The following is an 18,197-nucleotide window of genomic DNA, read 5'->3' on the forward strand; positions in this document are numbered from 1 at the left end:
CTTTTTTTTTAAATACATGCCAACCACAGGGGGCCCCTAGCTAGAGGGGGGCCCAGGGGCACTGACCCCTTGTGCCCCCATTATAATCCGGCCCTGATATCGGCCACGGCCCCTATCACCTAGTGTGTATGGGCCTTAACAGTTTATAAGTTATACTTACAGTGAATAACTGCCAATTTCAATACACACAGTATGTATTGTGCTAACATATGGGATAAGAGACCATAAACCAGTGGTTCTCAAACTTTTTTGAATCACGGCACCCTAGAGCATCAAATTGTTTTCAAGGCACCCCTAGGCCAAATGCTTCTTATTGAGAAATTTTGAAAAAAAATATAAAATTAAGTAACATGTGTGTATATGTCACAGTTATGTGGTGAGGGACAGGATTTGCTTCTGTTTGTCCACATATATTATGATTGGCAGCCACCAGCACTGGTTTTGCCTGTTACATTGACCATAAATAATATTAATTGATCCTGGTCCACCAACCCAAGGCACCCCTGTAAGTGTCCTGAGGCACCCCAGGGTGCCTAGGCACACAGTTTGGGAACCACTGCCATTCTTATGGTTGAAGAAAACTTGTCAACATCATTATCCAAACCTCTTCTGTAACACTAGGAGCAAAATGTAATAATCCTTTTATAACTAACCACTGAGTAACAAAATGTTACCCCTTGCACGGGAATTGCACAAGTATAGAATTATAGATGCAAAAAACATAAAACAGATGGCCATCTACTACTGAATACACTCTGTGCCTGCACACTCATTGTGACAGCCCCCAGTGCTTTCTTGACAGATAGAAGTTCTTCAGTTCAGTTTTGCAGAGGCTTTTCCAACCCATCACACGAGAGCCAAGCCAGAACTTGGCACCGTCAGTACTGAAATCCGAGGAAGTAATATTCTATGTTTTACGGTCCATGTCCTAAATGGATAATGAAATATAATTGTAACTGATTTTATTGTTTTACTTATAACAAAGAGAACTACTTACTTCTTGGCCAACCAAAATGATCATCGTAAAATGCAGAGTTTCAGGACTACGAACAATCTTGTCAGTTCTCTGTGGTTTCTATTCTGTATTACTGCTTTGTTGCTGTGTTCCCATATTCTAATACACTTTACTGTAGCCACTGATGTTCTTGTGTTTCCATAAAACTCACAGCTTCCTTGTTGATAATGACCCTTAGATTATACTGCAATTATGGGCCACCACCACTTGACATCATTTCATGATGTGTTAATAATCAGATTTATTGAAAGTAAATACAGTCTGCAGCTAATTATACAGTGGTCTGTGCTCACCATTGAGATAATTTTCTGCCCACAATAATTAATAGCAGTTGTGCATTTTAGTAATGTAGCTGTAAACAAACCATCTTTTATAGCATGTGTTAGAGAATGCAGTCTATTATACGAATTGAAGCTGTGATGCTTGTTTGTTTTTGTTCAGAGAATCTGTGGAATGGAAATTATCGGTGTATAGTCTCTGGACTCAGACGTGTACAGTCTCTGTACTATATTAGGTGGCTGTGAGACTGTAAGAGCTTTGTTGATGAGGCTGTGGCACAAGCAATACCATATATATTATTAGAAATAGACAAAGTATCAATAGCAACATTTCTGTAGAAGCCTACTCTAGCCTTCCACAGGATCCACAATGTGCGGACTCCTCTGGTGAGCATGTGGCCATGTCCAGGCTCCTGTAGAAGAGGTGTCTGACCTCAGACTGCTGGTACGACCCAGTATTGCCAGTGTCCATCATCCCAAAACCCAGTAGCACCCAGACCACTTATGGTTTCATAACTGCCAATCTGGCATTAAAGAATGATATGCGATAGACTCATGACATCACACACAAAAGGAGTGACCTAGACATGAGCCACTGCGCCAATGTAGACATTCTAATCTAGATAAACTGTATTCATAGACTTAGGCTGTGGGGTAAATATAACCGGCCTGGATAGTTTCCACTTTTAAATGATTGCCCCTTTAAAACATGTGCTAGACCTGCTGGTAAGCTGCCAATACCTGCATTGCGAAACTATTACATTGATCCATGCATCATCTTTCTTTCTCAAACTTTGGAATATCCTCTCTAAAACACTTTAGGACTGTTTGTAACTATAAGGGCCTTATTCTGGTCGGTGCGGACGGAGCCGAATATGCGGCCAGGACCGTGCGTCCTAAACCCCGCCTTTCGTACGGATCGCTCACTCCGTCCGAATGCGGTAAGAAGCTGTCTGAACGGACTGCAAGTGTATTTCTCATGAATACACCTCCTCCATCTCAGGGAACCTCCCCCATCATTCGATGGTCGCAGACCATCGAATGCAGGACCGAGTGGTCAGGCAGCTCCCGCAACCTCAGACCACACGGGTATTTCTCCATGCAAAAGCAGGGATCTGGGCGGGCAGCTGACATCCGGCAATGTCATATGTCCGCCCCCTACACGTGCGTCACGACCGCATTACCATACGTACGCCCAGCGTTTTCATAGGAACGCCCATGAAACGCGGGGTGCAAACATATGGTAATGAGCCCAAACAGCCCTTCACGCCCCTCTCCACCCCCTGTTCGTAGTGTACACATTTCATGAGGATTTTGGACGTGCGTCCCGTTCGCACATGCGCAGAGACGCCTCTGCACATGCGCAGACACAAAACATCGGCGGACCGACCGCACGCGGACATTACCGCACCAACCAGAATAAGGGCCTAAGAGAGCTTAAGAGAGCATCATTCATTTTCAACCATTTGTTTTTCAGAAAGACGACCCTGATGATTGTCCCATTGAACTGAGCAAAGTTCAGAGCGTCAAAGCTGTGGCCAAGAAACGCCGGGATCGTAGCCTCCCCCGGGCCTTTGAAATCTTCACAGATAACAAGACATATGTCTTCAAAGCAAAGGACGAGAAGAATGCAGAAGAGTGGCTGCAGTGCATCAATGTGGCTGTTGCACAAGCCAAAGAGAGAGAGAGCAGAGAGGCTACAACTTACCTGTGATGTTCTATACATTACTGATAACGGCACTCCATGTCATCATAGAAGAAATTACAAGGATACATAAGGAACGGGACCAAAATATCCAGAGCAGAGCATACCAAAAGCTGTTACAAGAGTCTGTGGTTTTACATTCTTTTAGCCATAAATCTACAAATACCTTGACATTATATGGTTACAGTAATGTACATTATATTCTTTTTAATTCATTAGTAGCTTTGTAATTACAACACAGAATAATACTGGATGTTAATTAATTTTGATTATATTGAAAAACAGACATAATAAAATAAAAATGTGTAGCTACTGTAGATGTTTAATAAATAGCAAAAGTATTTTAAAATACACTTATAGTCTATGGAAAGTACGGTGTATTTGAGTCTTAAGGTCCATACACACTGGGCGATTATGCCCAGTGTGTATGGACAGCGATGACCACTGTCATCGCTGGGAGGAAAGCCGCTTAGTGCATATACACTGAGCAAAGCCATCCTCAAAGCCACGCATCTGCTGGTAACACCAGCAGATGAGCGGCTTTCCCGGTGATGATGCGGGAGCACGCAGCAGCTCGCTGCTCATCGCTAGGCCATACACACTGGGCAGCTTTGAGCTGAAAGCTGCTCAAACCTGCAGTTTTGAGCATCTTTCAGCTCAAAGTCACCCAGTGTGTATGGGCCTTTAAAAAAGAGTTTAAAATAAAACAACATCTTCCTCAAGTATTTACAGCACTGCTCTCCCTAATCTAAAAAAGGACACTGCCTTTTTACAAGATATAGGGACTAATTTATGTTTGCATGTAATCACTGTTCCATGAAATCCTCATTACAGTCAAAAGAAAAAAGTTTGGTACCGTGTTAGCCAGTTGATAAGAAAAGTTTTATTGTTCCTCAGTGAGAAAAACAAAATAGCAATCTAGCAAATATGATACCTTTTAATGGCTAACAAAAATAAATGTTGTTAAAATGCAAGCTTTCGAGACTACTTAGGTCTCTTCCTCAGGCATGGTATAACAAGGCGTGTGAAGAAACACATATATATACACAGCAGAGTAGGAACAAGATGTGATAGATGGACATTCTTAAGATCAAAACAAAACAAAATAACAGAATGAGCTTGTAAATTGAGTCCTTAATTAGTTTGTAGATAAGTAGTGTGAAAGTTTTATTTAGGTTCCTCTTTGTGTAACGGATGGCAGTGAACTTCGGATTATAATATTTTTCAGGTTTGCAGGTTGTCGGTAACATAGTAGTGGAGGGTCTGGGAATATTGTTTTCAGGCGGTCATCTTTGTGTGTGATGTGATGTAGTTTTTTTGCAGTTTTTCTTAGCACCTCAAGCTGTGGGTTGTAGGTGACTACCAGAGGTACACGGTTGTTTCTTTCTCTTTCTTTATATTGGAGAAGTTGATTTCTGGGTATCCTGATGGCTCTGATAATCTGATCGTTGATTGATGTGGGATGATATCCCTGATTTAAAAAAGTCCCTTTAAGTTGTTTTAAGTGGACATCTCTATCTGCTGGGCTGGAGCAGATGCGATGATATCTGATGGCCTGGCTGTAGACAATGGATTTTTTGATGTGTTTCGGGTGGAAGCTGTCCCATCTGAGGTATGAAGGCCGATCCACGGGTTTTCGGTATAGGGTTGTCTGTATTGCGTTGTTTTGAATTGTTATAGTGGTGTCAAGGAAGTTTATCTCGGTATATGAGTATTGGAAAAACATAAAAAGGAATACTTTAACATCAGTGTGCAAGAAAGAAGAGCTATTCACACCTTAAGAAACAACAAGAAAATCACCATCAAGCCTGCAGACAAAGGTGGGGCCATAGTCATCATGGACACATCGGACTATACTAAGGAAGCAAATAGACAGCTGATGGATATCCAATACTATACCAAACTAGACAAAGATCCAACTCAAAAATATTTAAGGGAGTTGAGAAGGCTTGTCAGGGGGCTGTCAGCAGAGTCTACAGAACTTTTGGACTTGATACCCGACAGTCCCAGAATTGGAATATTCTACATGCTTCCCAAAATACATAAGCCCGGCAACCCAGGGAGGCCAATCATCTCATGCGTGGGAACCCTCACTGAAAAAATCTCAGGATGGGTAGAGGGTGTCCTGAAACCACTGGTGAGACATACAACCAGCTTTCTCCAAGATACCACGGACCTACTGAATAAATTATCAACCCTAGGTCCCCTCCCTAATGGAGCCATCCTGGCCACCATGGATGTGGAATCCCTATATTCCAATATCCCCCATGAAGATGGACTGACAGCATGCCAGATATATCTTGAGTCCAATGGGATTGCTCCTGGTCCTGCAATACAGCTTACAAAATTCATCCTTACACACAATTATTTTTCCTTTGGCAAAGAAATATTTCTACAGCGCACCGGGACCGCCATGGGCAGTAAAATGGCACCGCAATACGCCAATCTGTTCATGGCAAAACTCGAGAGTGACTTCCTCGCATCCTGCCCAATCAAACCCTTGGCTTACTTCCGTTACATCCTGATCATCTGGACTGATTCTGAACAAGAACTCATACATTTCCATGAAAAATTTAACAGATTTCATCCAACAATAAACCTGACAATGAATTACTCATATACCGAGATAAACTTCCTTGACACCACTATAACAATTCAAAACAACGCAATACAGACAACCCTATACCGAAAACCCGTGGATCGGCCTTCATACCTCAGATGGGACAGCTTCCACCCGAAACACATCAAAAAATCCATTGTCTACAGCCAGGCCATCAGATATCATCGCATCTGCTCCAGCCCAGCAGATAGAGATGTCCACTTAAAACAACTTAAAGGGACTTTTTTAAATCAGGGATATCATCCCACATCAATCAACGATCAGATTATCAGAGCCATCAGGATACCCAGAAATCAACTTCTCCAATATAAAGAAAGAGAAAGAAACAACCGTGTACCTCTGGTAGTCACCTACAACCCACAGCTTGAGGTGCTAAGAAAAACTGCAAAAAAACTACATCACATCACACACAAAGATGACCGCCTGAAAACAATATTCCCAGACCCTCCACTACTATGTTACCGACAACCTGCAAACCTGAAAAATATTATAATCCGAAGTTCACTGCCATCCATTACACAAAGAGGAACCTATCCCTGCAATGTAAGGAGCTGCAAAACCTGTGCCCATATCCTCACTACAGACAGTGTACGGATCCCCAACACACAACAGGACTATAAGATCCCAGGGACATTCACATGTTCTACTACCAATGTAGTGTACCTGATTCTGTGCACCTAATGTCCTATTGGGGGTCTGTATATTGGAGAAACAGGACAAAAACTTAAGGCAAGGATGAGGTCCCATCGCCACACTATAAAGGAAAAAAAGACAAACTTTCCTGTGGCCAAACATTTCTGCAGCCCAGGACACAATCAGGATCATATGAAAGTGATTATACTAAAAGGAAATTTCAAATCACAAAGGGACAGGAGGGTCTGGGAATACAAATTAATGGCAACGTTTGACACCCTTAACACAGGACTGAATCTATCCGAGGGATTTATGGCCCACTACAACATCTGAGGAATCTGGCCCAGAGAGAGTGAGGGCATCGGAGCTCTAACTCTGGTCTGTCATCAACTTAGAGACAATAAAACTTTCACACTACTTATCTACAAACTAATTAAGGACTCAATTTACAAGCTCATTCTGTTATTTTGTTTTGTTTTGATCTTAAGAATGTCCATCTATCACATCTTGTTCCTACTCTGCTGTGTATATATATGTGTTTCTTCACACACCTTATTATACCATGCCTGAGGAAGAGACCTAAGTAGTCTCGAAAGCTTGCATTTTAACAACATTTATTTTTGTTAGCCATTAAAAGGTATCATATATGCTAGATTGCTATTTTGTTTTTCTCACTGAGGAACAATAAAACTTTTTTTATCCTCATTACAAGCGCGATTGAAGCAGTACCTTGGTGCATTGCGATCACAGTCTGCTGATAATCACCATTAAATGAACAGTGAACAGCAGCCACTGTATACAAACATAAATTAGGACCATTCTGTATACATTGAATGTTTCCTGCCAGACATACTGTATTATTCATTTCATTTGTCCTAAGAAGTTTGTACAGCAAGTCGACCTAGGACTTGGTGTCTTGTTGTAGCTGATAGGACAAGGCACATCACACTACAGACCAATGAGAGCATTGTCTAGGTGGCCTGCCATCACACAATGTGTAATTTTACTCTCTGTTCTAGTGTAGCCATGTTATAGTAAAATAAGTAAAATCTGAGACCTGCGCAGTGCAAATGGATTACTGTCACATTAATAAATACCAACACTACTTTAGAATCAACACTTTGATTACATAAAATATTTCAGTTTTTTTTTTTTATGTTTGATTTCAAATGTTTTATACAGTAACTTTAATTAATCATGAAAACTGGAGTACATTGTGACTGTGCTTATTACATGTAGAAAATCAGTGGAATAACAATAGCTCCGCAGAGAAGCTAGTGCTGCTAATGGGGCCACTGCTGCTGAGTCTCTTGCTCTTCCGGTCTGCCGTCCTGGCGCTCCTCCTATTTCCATTATAAATACCCCTTTACAAAATGGCCACCCCCTCACAGCAGATGGATATTAAGGATGCAGCCTAATCCTGGATCCTAAATAACTGTCTGCTGTAAGACGGTGGCCATTTTGCAAGTGATATTTTAAATGTAACAGGAGAGGCTCCGTAACCGCAGACAGGAGCATATGCTGGTCACAGCAGGCCAGCGGCAGCAGATGCAGGGGTGAGGGGGGGCGGACACGTTTTAGAAGCGGGGGCGCACAAATTGTAGTTATGCCACTGCAGAAAATGTGGGTGTTTAAAGAAATGCCTACTATTCAGCACACTGCACTGTGTGCTTACTATCTCCTTATCTTATTTTAATAAACACACTGCATATAATTAAATCTTGTTTTCGTACTGCTTTGTAGACTAATCACTCACCGGTACCATGACTATGATTTGCAAGTAATGTCCTAAACTGTATACATATGTTAAGCATGTTTAGTTTTCTTGCTGCCCCAAAGTGACCGCTGGGGGGCCGAGATAATTAAAAATATTTAACTTCCCGATCCCCTGATCCTGGCTGGGAATGTGGAATCAGACATTTTTTACATGCTTTGTTTCCAAGATCTTCCAAAGGATTGCCGATTAACTAAACCCAGTGATTGTCACATCCTGATGGCAAATCAGTGCTTCCAGAGGGTCGGCAGATAGGAGGATTGTGTTCGTTGATGTATGGGCAACGTTACTCCAGTAACAAAGTACAAAGACTGAAAACTCAGTCATTTTCACTAAAAATCAAACTAATCTTGAGTGATGGGATATCATAACTGTCTTGTTTGCATGTGGCACACTTACGTGTAAGGAGACTTTTTAGACTGCTCACTGTGCACTTCGATATGTTCTTGTCCATCAAAGTGCAACATGTAGGCATGATGAAACAGACCCAAATAACACTATAAGACCGGAAGACCGGCAGTTCTTGACTTTTGTGGAATGGAAATGACTCAGACAGGAACAAACTCCCCACTCTAGACAGGAACAAACTCCCCACTCTACACTATTATCTGAGATTTATTTTTATTTTTTTGTTTGCAATCAATGTTTTCTGTATACCAAAGTACAAGAACAAAACCAGTAAACTGTTGACGAGAGCAAATCAGCGAAGAAACACCAATGCCATGACACAAGGCCAAAATACAGAATAGTACAAACCAAGAAAAATAAGCAAATCAGGGAAAAGAATGAAAATGGAAATGGAAAGAAAAACGGATTCTTCATGGTGATGATAAACGTGCGGTTCTGGAGAGACTCAACCCCATTATCTGATTTCAGTGATCTTGCTCTGTGAAAGGAAATCTTTCTTCACTGCTACTTGGAAAACAGAAAAGGAAGCGATTCCTGCACTGGACTGTCAGGACAATCCTGCTTCCTGAGAATATTAAGCGGCCCCTACTGTATAGTGAAACTGCAGTTCGGAGCTTAAGTTTCAATTGGTTACTATGGGCCTTATTCTAGTTCACTCTTTCTGACAAAATCCTTCTTAGATGGACAAAACCATGTGCACTGCAGGGGGGGGGGCAGATGTAAAATGTGCAGAGAGAATTGGATTTGGGTGTGTTCTTTTGTTTCTGTGCAGGGTAAATACTGACTGCTTTATTTTTACACTGCAATATAGAACTCACTTTGTAGTAAAACCCCACCCAAATCTAATTCTCTCTGCACAAGTAACATCTGCCCCACCTGCAGTGCACATGGTTTTGTCCATCTAAGAAGGATTTTGTCAGAAAGAGTGAACTAGAATAAGGCCCTATGTTCTTCGCTGCTAGACAAAATAAGGTACATTGGTTTCAACTCCTGCAATGCACCTACAGTAATATGGGGCCTGTGCCAACTCCTGCACACACCCAGACACTAACATCTTCCTTAGATCTCATACCCAGTTGATAATTTGTACTTACAATAGAAGTTCTACAATGAATCCCATGTTTTTTTTTTAGAAACTGGATATCTCCTGAACACAAAGCTTTTAAAGAGCTCATGGATGATGCTTACTTTTAATAAAACACTCAGACAAATATAGAGGACCATCATCCAAGATAGGATTACCTATGAAGCATTTATGTTATGATCAGAACAAAATGTATTACACATGACTTATCCACTACATTTTAGATGGAATATGTTTTTTTTTTTTAAACCAAAACACATTCAATAGAGATTTTATCGATAAAATTAATTCGTTTGTGATAAGTGAATAAAACCATTCCTTCCAAAGATCTTATAGCATCACTCCTACCCACCACGCTGCCCATTGGTCTCAGCAATAATATGTCCTTTCATGGGCTTTGATTTATGTTTATTGAAATATGTTGCTCGTGTATTATTATTATCTTATATAAAAGACATTTCCTAAGCTATCACTAAGCTGCTGTACATTCCCTGCCAAATCGACTGCATATTCCTAATGTATTCACTCTATGCAAGTATTTCTCAACGGACTTTCAGTGACCAATTATATCCCAGGAGGGATAGAGGGGGATTTAGTCGGTCGCACAAGACACAATGTAAGAAAAGGTGGACCCCCTAAATTATGGTATGTTGAAAATTATGATTTTAAGTACGGGGGTGTGCTACCTCGGACTTGGAAATTTACAAGAACAAGAAGAAAAGAGAAGATGTCCTATGTTGGGGCACCAAACAAGAATAAAACTTAACCTTTATTAATTTCTTTTAAGAACTGTGAGATAAAAGTAATACATATAATTACAAACAAGGGTGGGGTTCACATAATTTTAAAACTAAGGTGGCAGGCAGGTGTTTGCAAGGATATGTATAATAGATGCTGATTTTACTGGAACAGTATATACCTGGTCTGTACAGAGACAGAATTATCTGTCAGGCCAGGTGACAGATGTGAGAGCGGATTACATAAACCTCTTTAATGGATGCTCTAGATGCCTCAGGTTCACATGTGTTGGCAGGGGTTAACACATTTATGGGGTCGTATTAGCGACTGGAGGGATCGACATACATTTTATAATTCACTTTGTGTATGGGTGAATCTCACTCTTAACTCCTTTAGGAGGATCTCTTTCTCAGTCACTTTTACTGGTGGTGTACGCCCTGCATGGAAACGCTCTGTCGGTCAGACATACGATCTCCGGTTGGCAGTGACTGCCCAGTACAGGAGTCTATATTATGGAGCGAATGTGCCACCGGGGTATCTCACTGTACTAATCCAGTGGAGTCGCCTCCAGGTGGACTGTAGCTGACTACAGTGAACGCCCTTACAAGGGCTGCTGCGGTAAAGCACTGTTCAACAGACAATCAAAATACATCAATATGAAAAATAATAAAAGACTGCAAACATCTGCCCGCGCACCGCTAGCCGGCATGCGCTTTGCAGATTTAGCTTCCTCAGGGCCAACCTGACTGAGTGTCTGCAAGGGTTTATATACCAGTAGTGGTATAGTATGTTCTAATCACAGTGCGTCAAAGTGGACGCACCACCGGGAAATCAGCCGGGGTATGTTGTCCAATCACTAGTCCCGCTGCTCAGCGGGCCCCCGGACGGTGTCCTGCGAGTTCAGATATTGTATACAGTTGGCATGGTTACCATAGTTGCGTGTGTTCAGATGCATGTGGTTCACTGGCGTCGCCCCCGGACGGTGTCCTACGAGTTCGAATGTTGTATACAGTTGGCATGGTTACCTGGCCACCCGTAGTCGCTTGTGTACAGAGGCGGGCGTACCTATGACGTGCGTCCAATAGGACCAGAGCGAACGCACGTCATAGGTACGCCCGCCTCTAGACACACACGACTATGGATGGCCAGGTAACCATGCCAACTGTATACAACATTCGAACTCGTAGCACTACACAAAAATCAAGGATGTCAGGGATGCAGAAAGTTCTCCCTAACTTGGCTTCCAATGAAGGGGAAAAAACCCAAACAGATTAAATCTATCACGCCTCTCACGAAGACACAGGACACAAAGATCAGTTAAAATCAATTTATCAAATATTGTAAATATGTAAAATAATACAAATTAATACCAAAATACAAAAAAATAATGGACAAGACATATACAGGATATATAGAGATATCTAATGCAGAATTAATGTAAAATTCATCATAGGCACATATAATTCTGTAATTAATGAAGAATAGCCAGCCACCTTTTGAGATGTGTATACACAAAGCCCCAAATAGCACTCACAGGGTTAATGGGCTTATAACTCAGCTTTAGATTCTTTGGTGCATTTCCATTTGCAATAAAAGATTTGTGGAGTCAGTTAAAATTTATGTAACTTTCGGTTTTCACTCTGCTCTAATAAGGTAGGGGTTAACAGGTTATCCTGATATATTTTTTGTATTTTTGTATTAATTTGTATTTTTAAATATTTACAATATTTGATAAATTGATTTTTAACTGATCTTTGTGTCCTCTGTCTTTGTGAGAGGCGTGATAGACAAAACTTATTACTCTCAATCCACTTGTTCCTATTTGAGGTCCCTTTTAGATTGATTTAACTTGGTCTCCCATTTTGTAATCCATGTAACTGGTATTATGGGTGTCCATATACCTGCTGAAGTTCCAAGGCAACTTTTAGCCTGGGGGGCAAGTCAAGAGCACCGGCCCATATGTATTAATAAAATAAAAAATAAAAAAGGACACCACAGGCTGCTCCACCTGTATAATATCAGGACATCACAGACTACTCCCCCTGTCTTATAATAATAATTGGACCCCACAGGCTGCTCCCACTGTATAATAACAGAAACCCACAGGCTGCTCCCCCTGTATAATAAAAGTATACTACAGGCTGCTCCCCCTGTATAATAACAGGACTCCACAGGCTGCACCTCTGCATAATAATAATAATAACTGGACCCCAGAGCTGCTCTCCCTGTATAACAGGACACCATAGGCTGCTTCTCCTGTATAATAACAGGACCCCACAGGCTGCTCCCCCTGCATAATAATACTAACTGGACCCTAGAGGCTGCTCTCCCTGTATAACAGGACACCACAGGCCCGCATACAAGCGGTCCGGGGGGCACATGGCATCCTGCCCCCCGGCCCTGCCCGCCCCTGACTAAATCCCAAATTCTTATATGTTCTCATAACGAGGATCCTAGTCAGATCCTCCAGTGTTTTGCAGCTAGTCACAAACCCCACTCAGTGCGCAGGTGTACAAACAAAAATCTATTATTGTAGTAATTTAAGTATACATTGTACGTGCATCTATAATAACTTGGACAAAACAAATATTTAAGTGACCAGCGCTATTCAAATAACAAGCAAATGTTATCTTGAGTCAGGAATCTTTATTCCCTCATAGAATCCCTCTCACTGTCAAATGGAAGTGAACTTACAGTGATGTTCAATTCAGGTATGCCCATAACAGTTTCTTTAAGCCTTCAGATAACAGTAAATTGCAGCATGAAATGAACTTACATGGAAATTCTGCATCTCGTTCCCATCAAGGTTTCTTTTCCAAAGTATGGTTATGGACACCAGGTAACAGGTAAAAGAATTTATTACAACAGTCCGGAAACCAATTAAAATCAGCAATAAAAAAAAGTTTAAAAGTCTCTGTTAGGACAGCATTGCATAGTGTCCGTGGGACGGATACCAGCGGCTTTCCCCTGTTCGGCATGCTGCAGACAGCGCCGGGTGAAGGAGGATAGTACAGCGCCGCTTCAGTGTGTGAGTCAGAAGTGGAGGAATCAGTTGGAGGACAGACTCCTGCAGTTCCTGATAAATAAAATATATCAGTTCTTGTTATTATTTGTTTTGTATACATTGAATGTAAAACATAACAATTGACCAATACACTGTTTCTCTGTGAAATAAAAAAAATGTTAGTTATTATTGACAAAGAGTTGTCTTCAAGCATTATACAGAAGATCTGTACAAGAAAGAGAAGGAAATACTTACCTGGGTGGATACTTAACTGTGGAGTATTCTAAGGGCCAGATGTATCAAGCTTCACAAAGTGATAAAATTGAGAGTGATAAACAAGCAGCCAATTAGCTCCTACCATTCATTTTTCAAACCCAGTCTGTGGCATAGCAGGTAGGAGCTGATTGGCTGGTTGTTTATCACTCTCCATTTTATCACTTTGTGAAGCTTGATACATCTGTCTTAAAACACTATTTCACTTTTAGTAATATTAACAGTTTATTTACGTTTTAAAATCATTATGGTTTAAAAAGTTAAAGCATATATAATGTTATGGGGGATAGATATACAGTATAACCTAGAAAAGATTGTCTGCAGTACGCTAGCCACTCTGTCACATGAAGACCACCTTAGCTAAAACCATCGGATTGTGCTAAATACCTGGGCTTTTATGATGTGACAACATGTATAATTTTCCGTCTCTTTTTTACTTGTATGTTAGGGGATTGCACAACACTTTTGTTGGTAAGCTGCTCAATCAGAGGTGTGTCATTCAGGTGCCAAAAGGGAGGGGTAATTCTGTCTAGGAAAAAAAACATTTTGTATCCCAATTGCACACTGAGTGAGAAAATATCTACATATTAATCAGATAATACAGAGTTATTGTATTCATTTGGTTTAAACCATCTTTAGTAGCTCTCAAGTATGCTCTGGTTTCACTAAAGACTAGAGATGGAAATCAATTACAGCTGCTAAGTTTGAGGTGATGCTATTGGTGCCAGATATTATGGACCTTCCGGGGGTGGGGTAGAAGGGATCTTTATATACTTTCAGCAAAACATAATTAATGTGTACTGTTGGTTCTTTAATCAAATTCAGATTTTATTAAAACTTTATTTTGTAATGCCTTTTCTTTAAATGTATAATTACCTTAGTGAGTTTTGCAGTTGAGTGTCCTTTTAGTTTTTTTATTTTAATTTATTTCAATATTATGCACCTTATTTCAAATCATCATCTTTCAAGGATTCTATTGCTAAAAACTCTTTTTTAGAAAGGTTGCTATTATGACTTTTTTATGTTTTAACAATCTTCTCAGATTCATCATTTACAATTTTGCTAAAACAATTAATAAAACTGCCCTTTTAACGGCTCAAGTAAAATTATGGTTTCGTTCTAAAGTTGGAGTTGGAGGGACCTCCATTCTCCTCTTTATCCAAATCAGCTTCATCCTTTTTTACAAATATTTTTTGATGGTGAGCTTTCTTAAATACTTTTGCATATCTAGATACAAATCAAATGGATCTAGCTGACTATTGGGGTGAATTTTAAGGCCCTTTTTAAAATTATTTTCCTCCTAAATTGTCTTTACCCTTGGATTAAACATTTTAGTCTCATCTTTCGCTGGTTCGTGTATAGGATTTTCACCCTTATTTTTCTCAGTGCCTCCCCTTTTCCACCCAGTTTTTCTTAGATCTTTTGTTGTTATTGACTATCTTTGTGTTCTCCACCTGTTTCTTTGATCCCAATCTAGAAAAGGGGTTCTAGGTTCTTCAAGAATATCAAACCTATTGTGGGCTCGAAATCTCATTGTTGGGTCTAATTCTATACCTAAATTTATCCTAGTTAAATTTGGGTCTGCATCCCTCAGACCTGCAGGAGAATTGTCGGAAATGGCTGTACCTGTAAATATGTTCAGCTTGCCTAAGACAGAGGAGAAGGCTGTCCAGTTCTTTCAACACCGTCATCTGCTGCTGCTGTCGCAGTTTGCACCCTATGTGGTTGTCAGTGAAGGAGTGCATGTGGTATGGCCATGTGAAAGCATGCCGTCTGAAGGTGAGACTAAGATCGGACCATTGGTTTCTAGGGTGCCGCTTATCGTTCCTCACCTTAATTCGTTTCATATATTCCTGGGCAGAGAACCTCACATCGATTGATTATTGTGAGCGGCAGCTCCAAATATCCAAAAAAACTGTGGTCCTGTATAATCGCAGGATGCGGGAGGCTTGCACCATGGACCTTATGGCGCAGCACCAGAGGTGTGCCGGTAGTCATGGGCACATTGTGGAGGTGGAGGAGAGCTTGTTTGACAAGCGAAAGTACAATGTCGGCCATACTTTGCCCCAGCAATGAATTTTTGGCGAAATATGTCGTGAAACTGGACAGTGCTTTCTAACTATGGTGCCCAAACAGGATGCCACCAATTTGATGGTGGCTATAAATGAGAACATTGAGCCAGGCACAAGTATTTATTCTGACTGCTGGCGGGCCTACAGCACAGACCAGTTGGAACAGCCTGGTTATCATCATGCCAGAGTTAACTATAGGTATAACTTTATCGACCCGGACACAGGTATTCATACACAAAATGTGGAGCGACTTTGGGGCGCATGCAAATGGCGCAATAAGTGCCAAAGAGGCACAGCACGTCACCATCTGCAATCATACTTGCAAGAGTTCATGTGCCGAAAAACTTTGGGTGCTGATAAGCCATTTGAGAGCATACTTCATGCGCTGACGCTGCTTCCAAAGGCAGATTGACTGTTGTATTATCTTTTTTTGGTCATTTTTTTTCCTCATTAATGTTGTTATTCTTGATTGATTGCTATTATTGACATTATTTATTGTGATTATTGTGATTATTTCATTTAATATGCTCTTTCATTATTACTTATTAACAGTTATTCGTTAAAACACAACGTCGTCATTACTGTGTCAGATGTATGATATTGCCAGTGTGAATGTGTTCCGAAACACCACCACTATCCACGTCATACCGACCTTTTCATACCCACAAAATCGGACGTGGATCGTGGGGGTATGAAAAGGTCGGGAGGACGCATAACGTGTCCCCTCGCGGGGCTCGCTGCGCTCGCATTTGGCATCACATATGCATATACACAGGGTGTTCTGTGGTAAATCGCAACACACATAAAATCGCATGCAATCGCATGCGTTTTTTAGTGTTATGGTATGCGGTGCGATGCGAAAATTGTACAGGGTGCAGTGAATAAATTAACTAGTGAGATCGCATCGCAACCATTACGTGCAACGAAAAAGTGCCATGCGATTTCACTACGCAGAATAGCCCACTAAGAAAATAGCGTACAGGGCGCCGTGATAATACACAAGTACCAAATTAGTTTATTTTTAAATAAATAGAAAGCAAGAAAATAACCAAGTTACCCTGTATTGTTACCATGGCACATTTCATAACCCATTCATTAAGCGGCAATTACTCTAGTGTTGTCTTGTTTACCGAGTTATTTTGTAAAAGCTTTTATCTTTCAGAATCCTTTGCTACAACCCATGGTTAAATAATGTGGAACTAATAAACATTTATAGACAGGCTCCAGCAAATGTGCCAAGAACAATTATGTACAATAGGAAGCTTCATTTTAGTCCTGCATTTCATTAAACCTTGGAGTAATATAAAGGCAACATAAACATTCACTAAGATTTATTTGGACTGCTGGTAAAATGCTCACAGCTAACAAGGCTGAGATCGTACAAATGCCAAATATCCAGCAGGCCAGTACATGTTATGGAATGGGGCATTAACTTCATAATTGGCAGAAAAGCACCATGTGTGCCAGGCACCAATCCTGAGCTTAAGATAACATTGATGGATTAGACATTGTCCATGTTATAGTTTCAGAATTTTATGTTGCGCTATTTTACAGGTTTTTGCTATTTTCATATATTGTTTTGCCTCTTTACCTGGATTATATATCAGAGTAACAGGATGAGTTAAGGTCCATACACACTGGATGGTTATGCCCAGCGTGTATGGGCAGCGATGATTGCAATCATCACTGGGGGAAAGCCGCTCAGTGCATACACACTGAGCGGCTTTCCCCCTGCCCGGCGCCGACAGCGGGTGTAGGACAGCTTTGCATTGGTCTTCACCCCTAATATCATTGACATTTTATATTTAAAGATGTCCCATATTTTAATCTCATTTTGGGCCTTACTGCTCAGGCTCCTGATGGGTGCGCAGTAGGTACAGGCCTTTCCTTAAGCTCTAACTCCTGCTCCACTGCATATCTATGCTATAACACCAGCAGTAATTCTTGACAAGTCATCCCCACATCGGCCACACCATCAACACTTCAGGGAACAGGTGAGGTGGAAATTGTGAGTGAAGGGGGTGTCAGTTGAATCCTGACACACTAGGTATGACGGCGAGCTATTGGCACTGCTTGCTGTCATAGCTCGCATTTTGGAATTGAATATACCCCATAGTCTTGCCTGGCAAGACTATTTCTCTTTCAATTTCCATGCACATCGGGGTGGAATCTGCATCGAATGTTGCTAAAAGCATTCGATTTTGATTTGATTTTGCTTCTATAAGCAAAATCAAATATAAAATAGTGCATACCTCACCTTGTGTACCGTTTTTTACGATAACAACAGAAAATAAATGTACTTTAAGCTCCTGCACACAGCAGCGTCAGACCACCATGAGACCTGCACCCTGGTAATTAGTACCTCCTCCCACCCTCTCTCTGCACCATTGGTGATCCTAGCAGCATCGTAGGAAGCAGCACCAGATTTTTCACTCACCATTGAGCTGCTTGCAGCACCCATGGTTCTGTGAAAGCCGCCCATCTTAGAGGCCAGGAAATTTCCATCCAATGATGGAGATTTCTGGGTACTTATGTATTATCTGGGCTCCCATGTTAAATGCACCCCAGTTTTTCATACCCCTACTATCCAACT

At 41.0% G+C, this 18,197-nt stretch overlaps 1 protein-coding gene across 4 annotated transcripts in view; it reads left to right on the forward strand.

The window, feature by feature from the left end:
* Nucleotides 1-3,894, forward strand: part of VEPH1 (ventricular zone expressed PH domain containing 1) — a 337,859-nt gene extending 333,965 nt beyond the window's left edge. For all 4 annotated transcript variants that reach the window (XM_083177879.1, XM_083177881.1, XM_083177880.1 and 1 more), the window contains one exon: nucleotides 2,771-3,894. In XM_083177879.1, the coding sequence (XP_083034005.1) occupies nucleotides 2,771-3,007 (237 nt within the window). In that variant the 3' untranslated portion in view covers nucleotides 3,008-3,894. The remainder of the gene's footprint in view (nucleotides 1-2,770) is intronic.
* The last annotated feature ends 14,303 nt before the right edge of the window (nucleotides 3,895-18,197 follow it).

Source organism: Crinia signifera, chromosome 3 (assembly GCF_055691185.1).
Source record: "Crinia signifera chromosome 3, ASM5569118v1, whole genome shotgun sequence".
Lineage (NCBI taxonomy): Eukaryota > Metazoa > Chordata > Amphibia > Anura > Myobatrachidae > Crinia > Crinia signifera.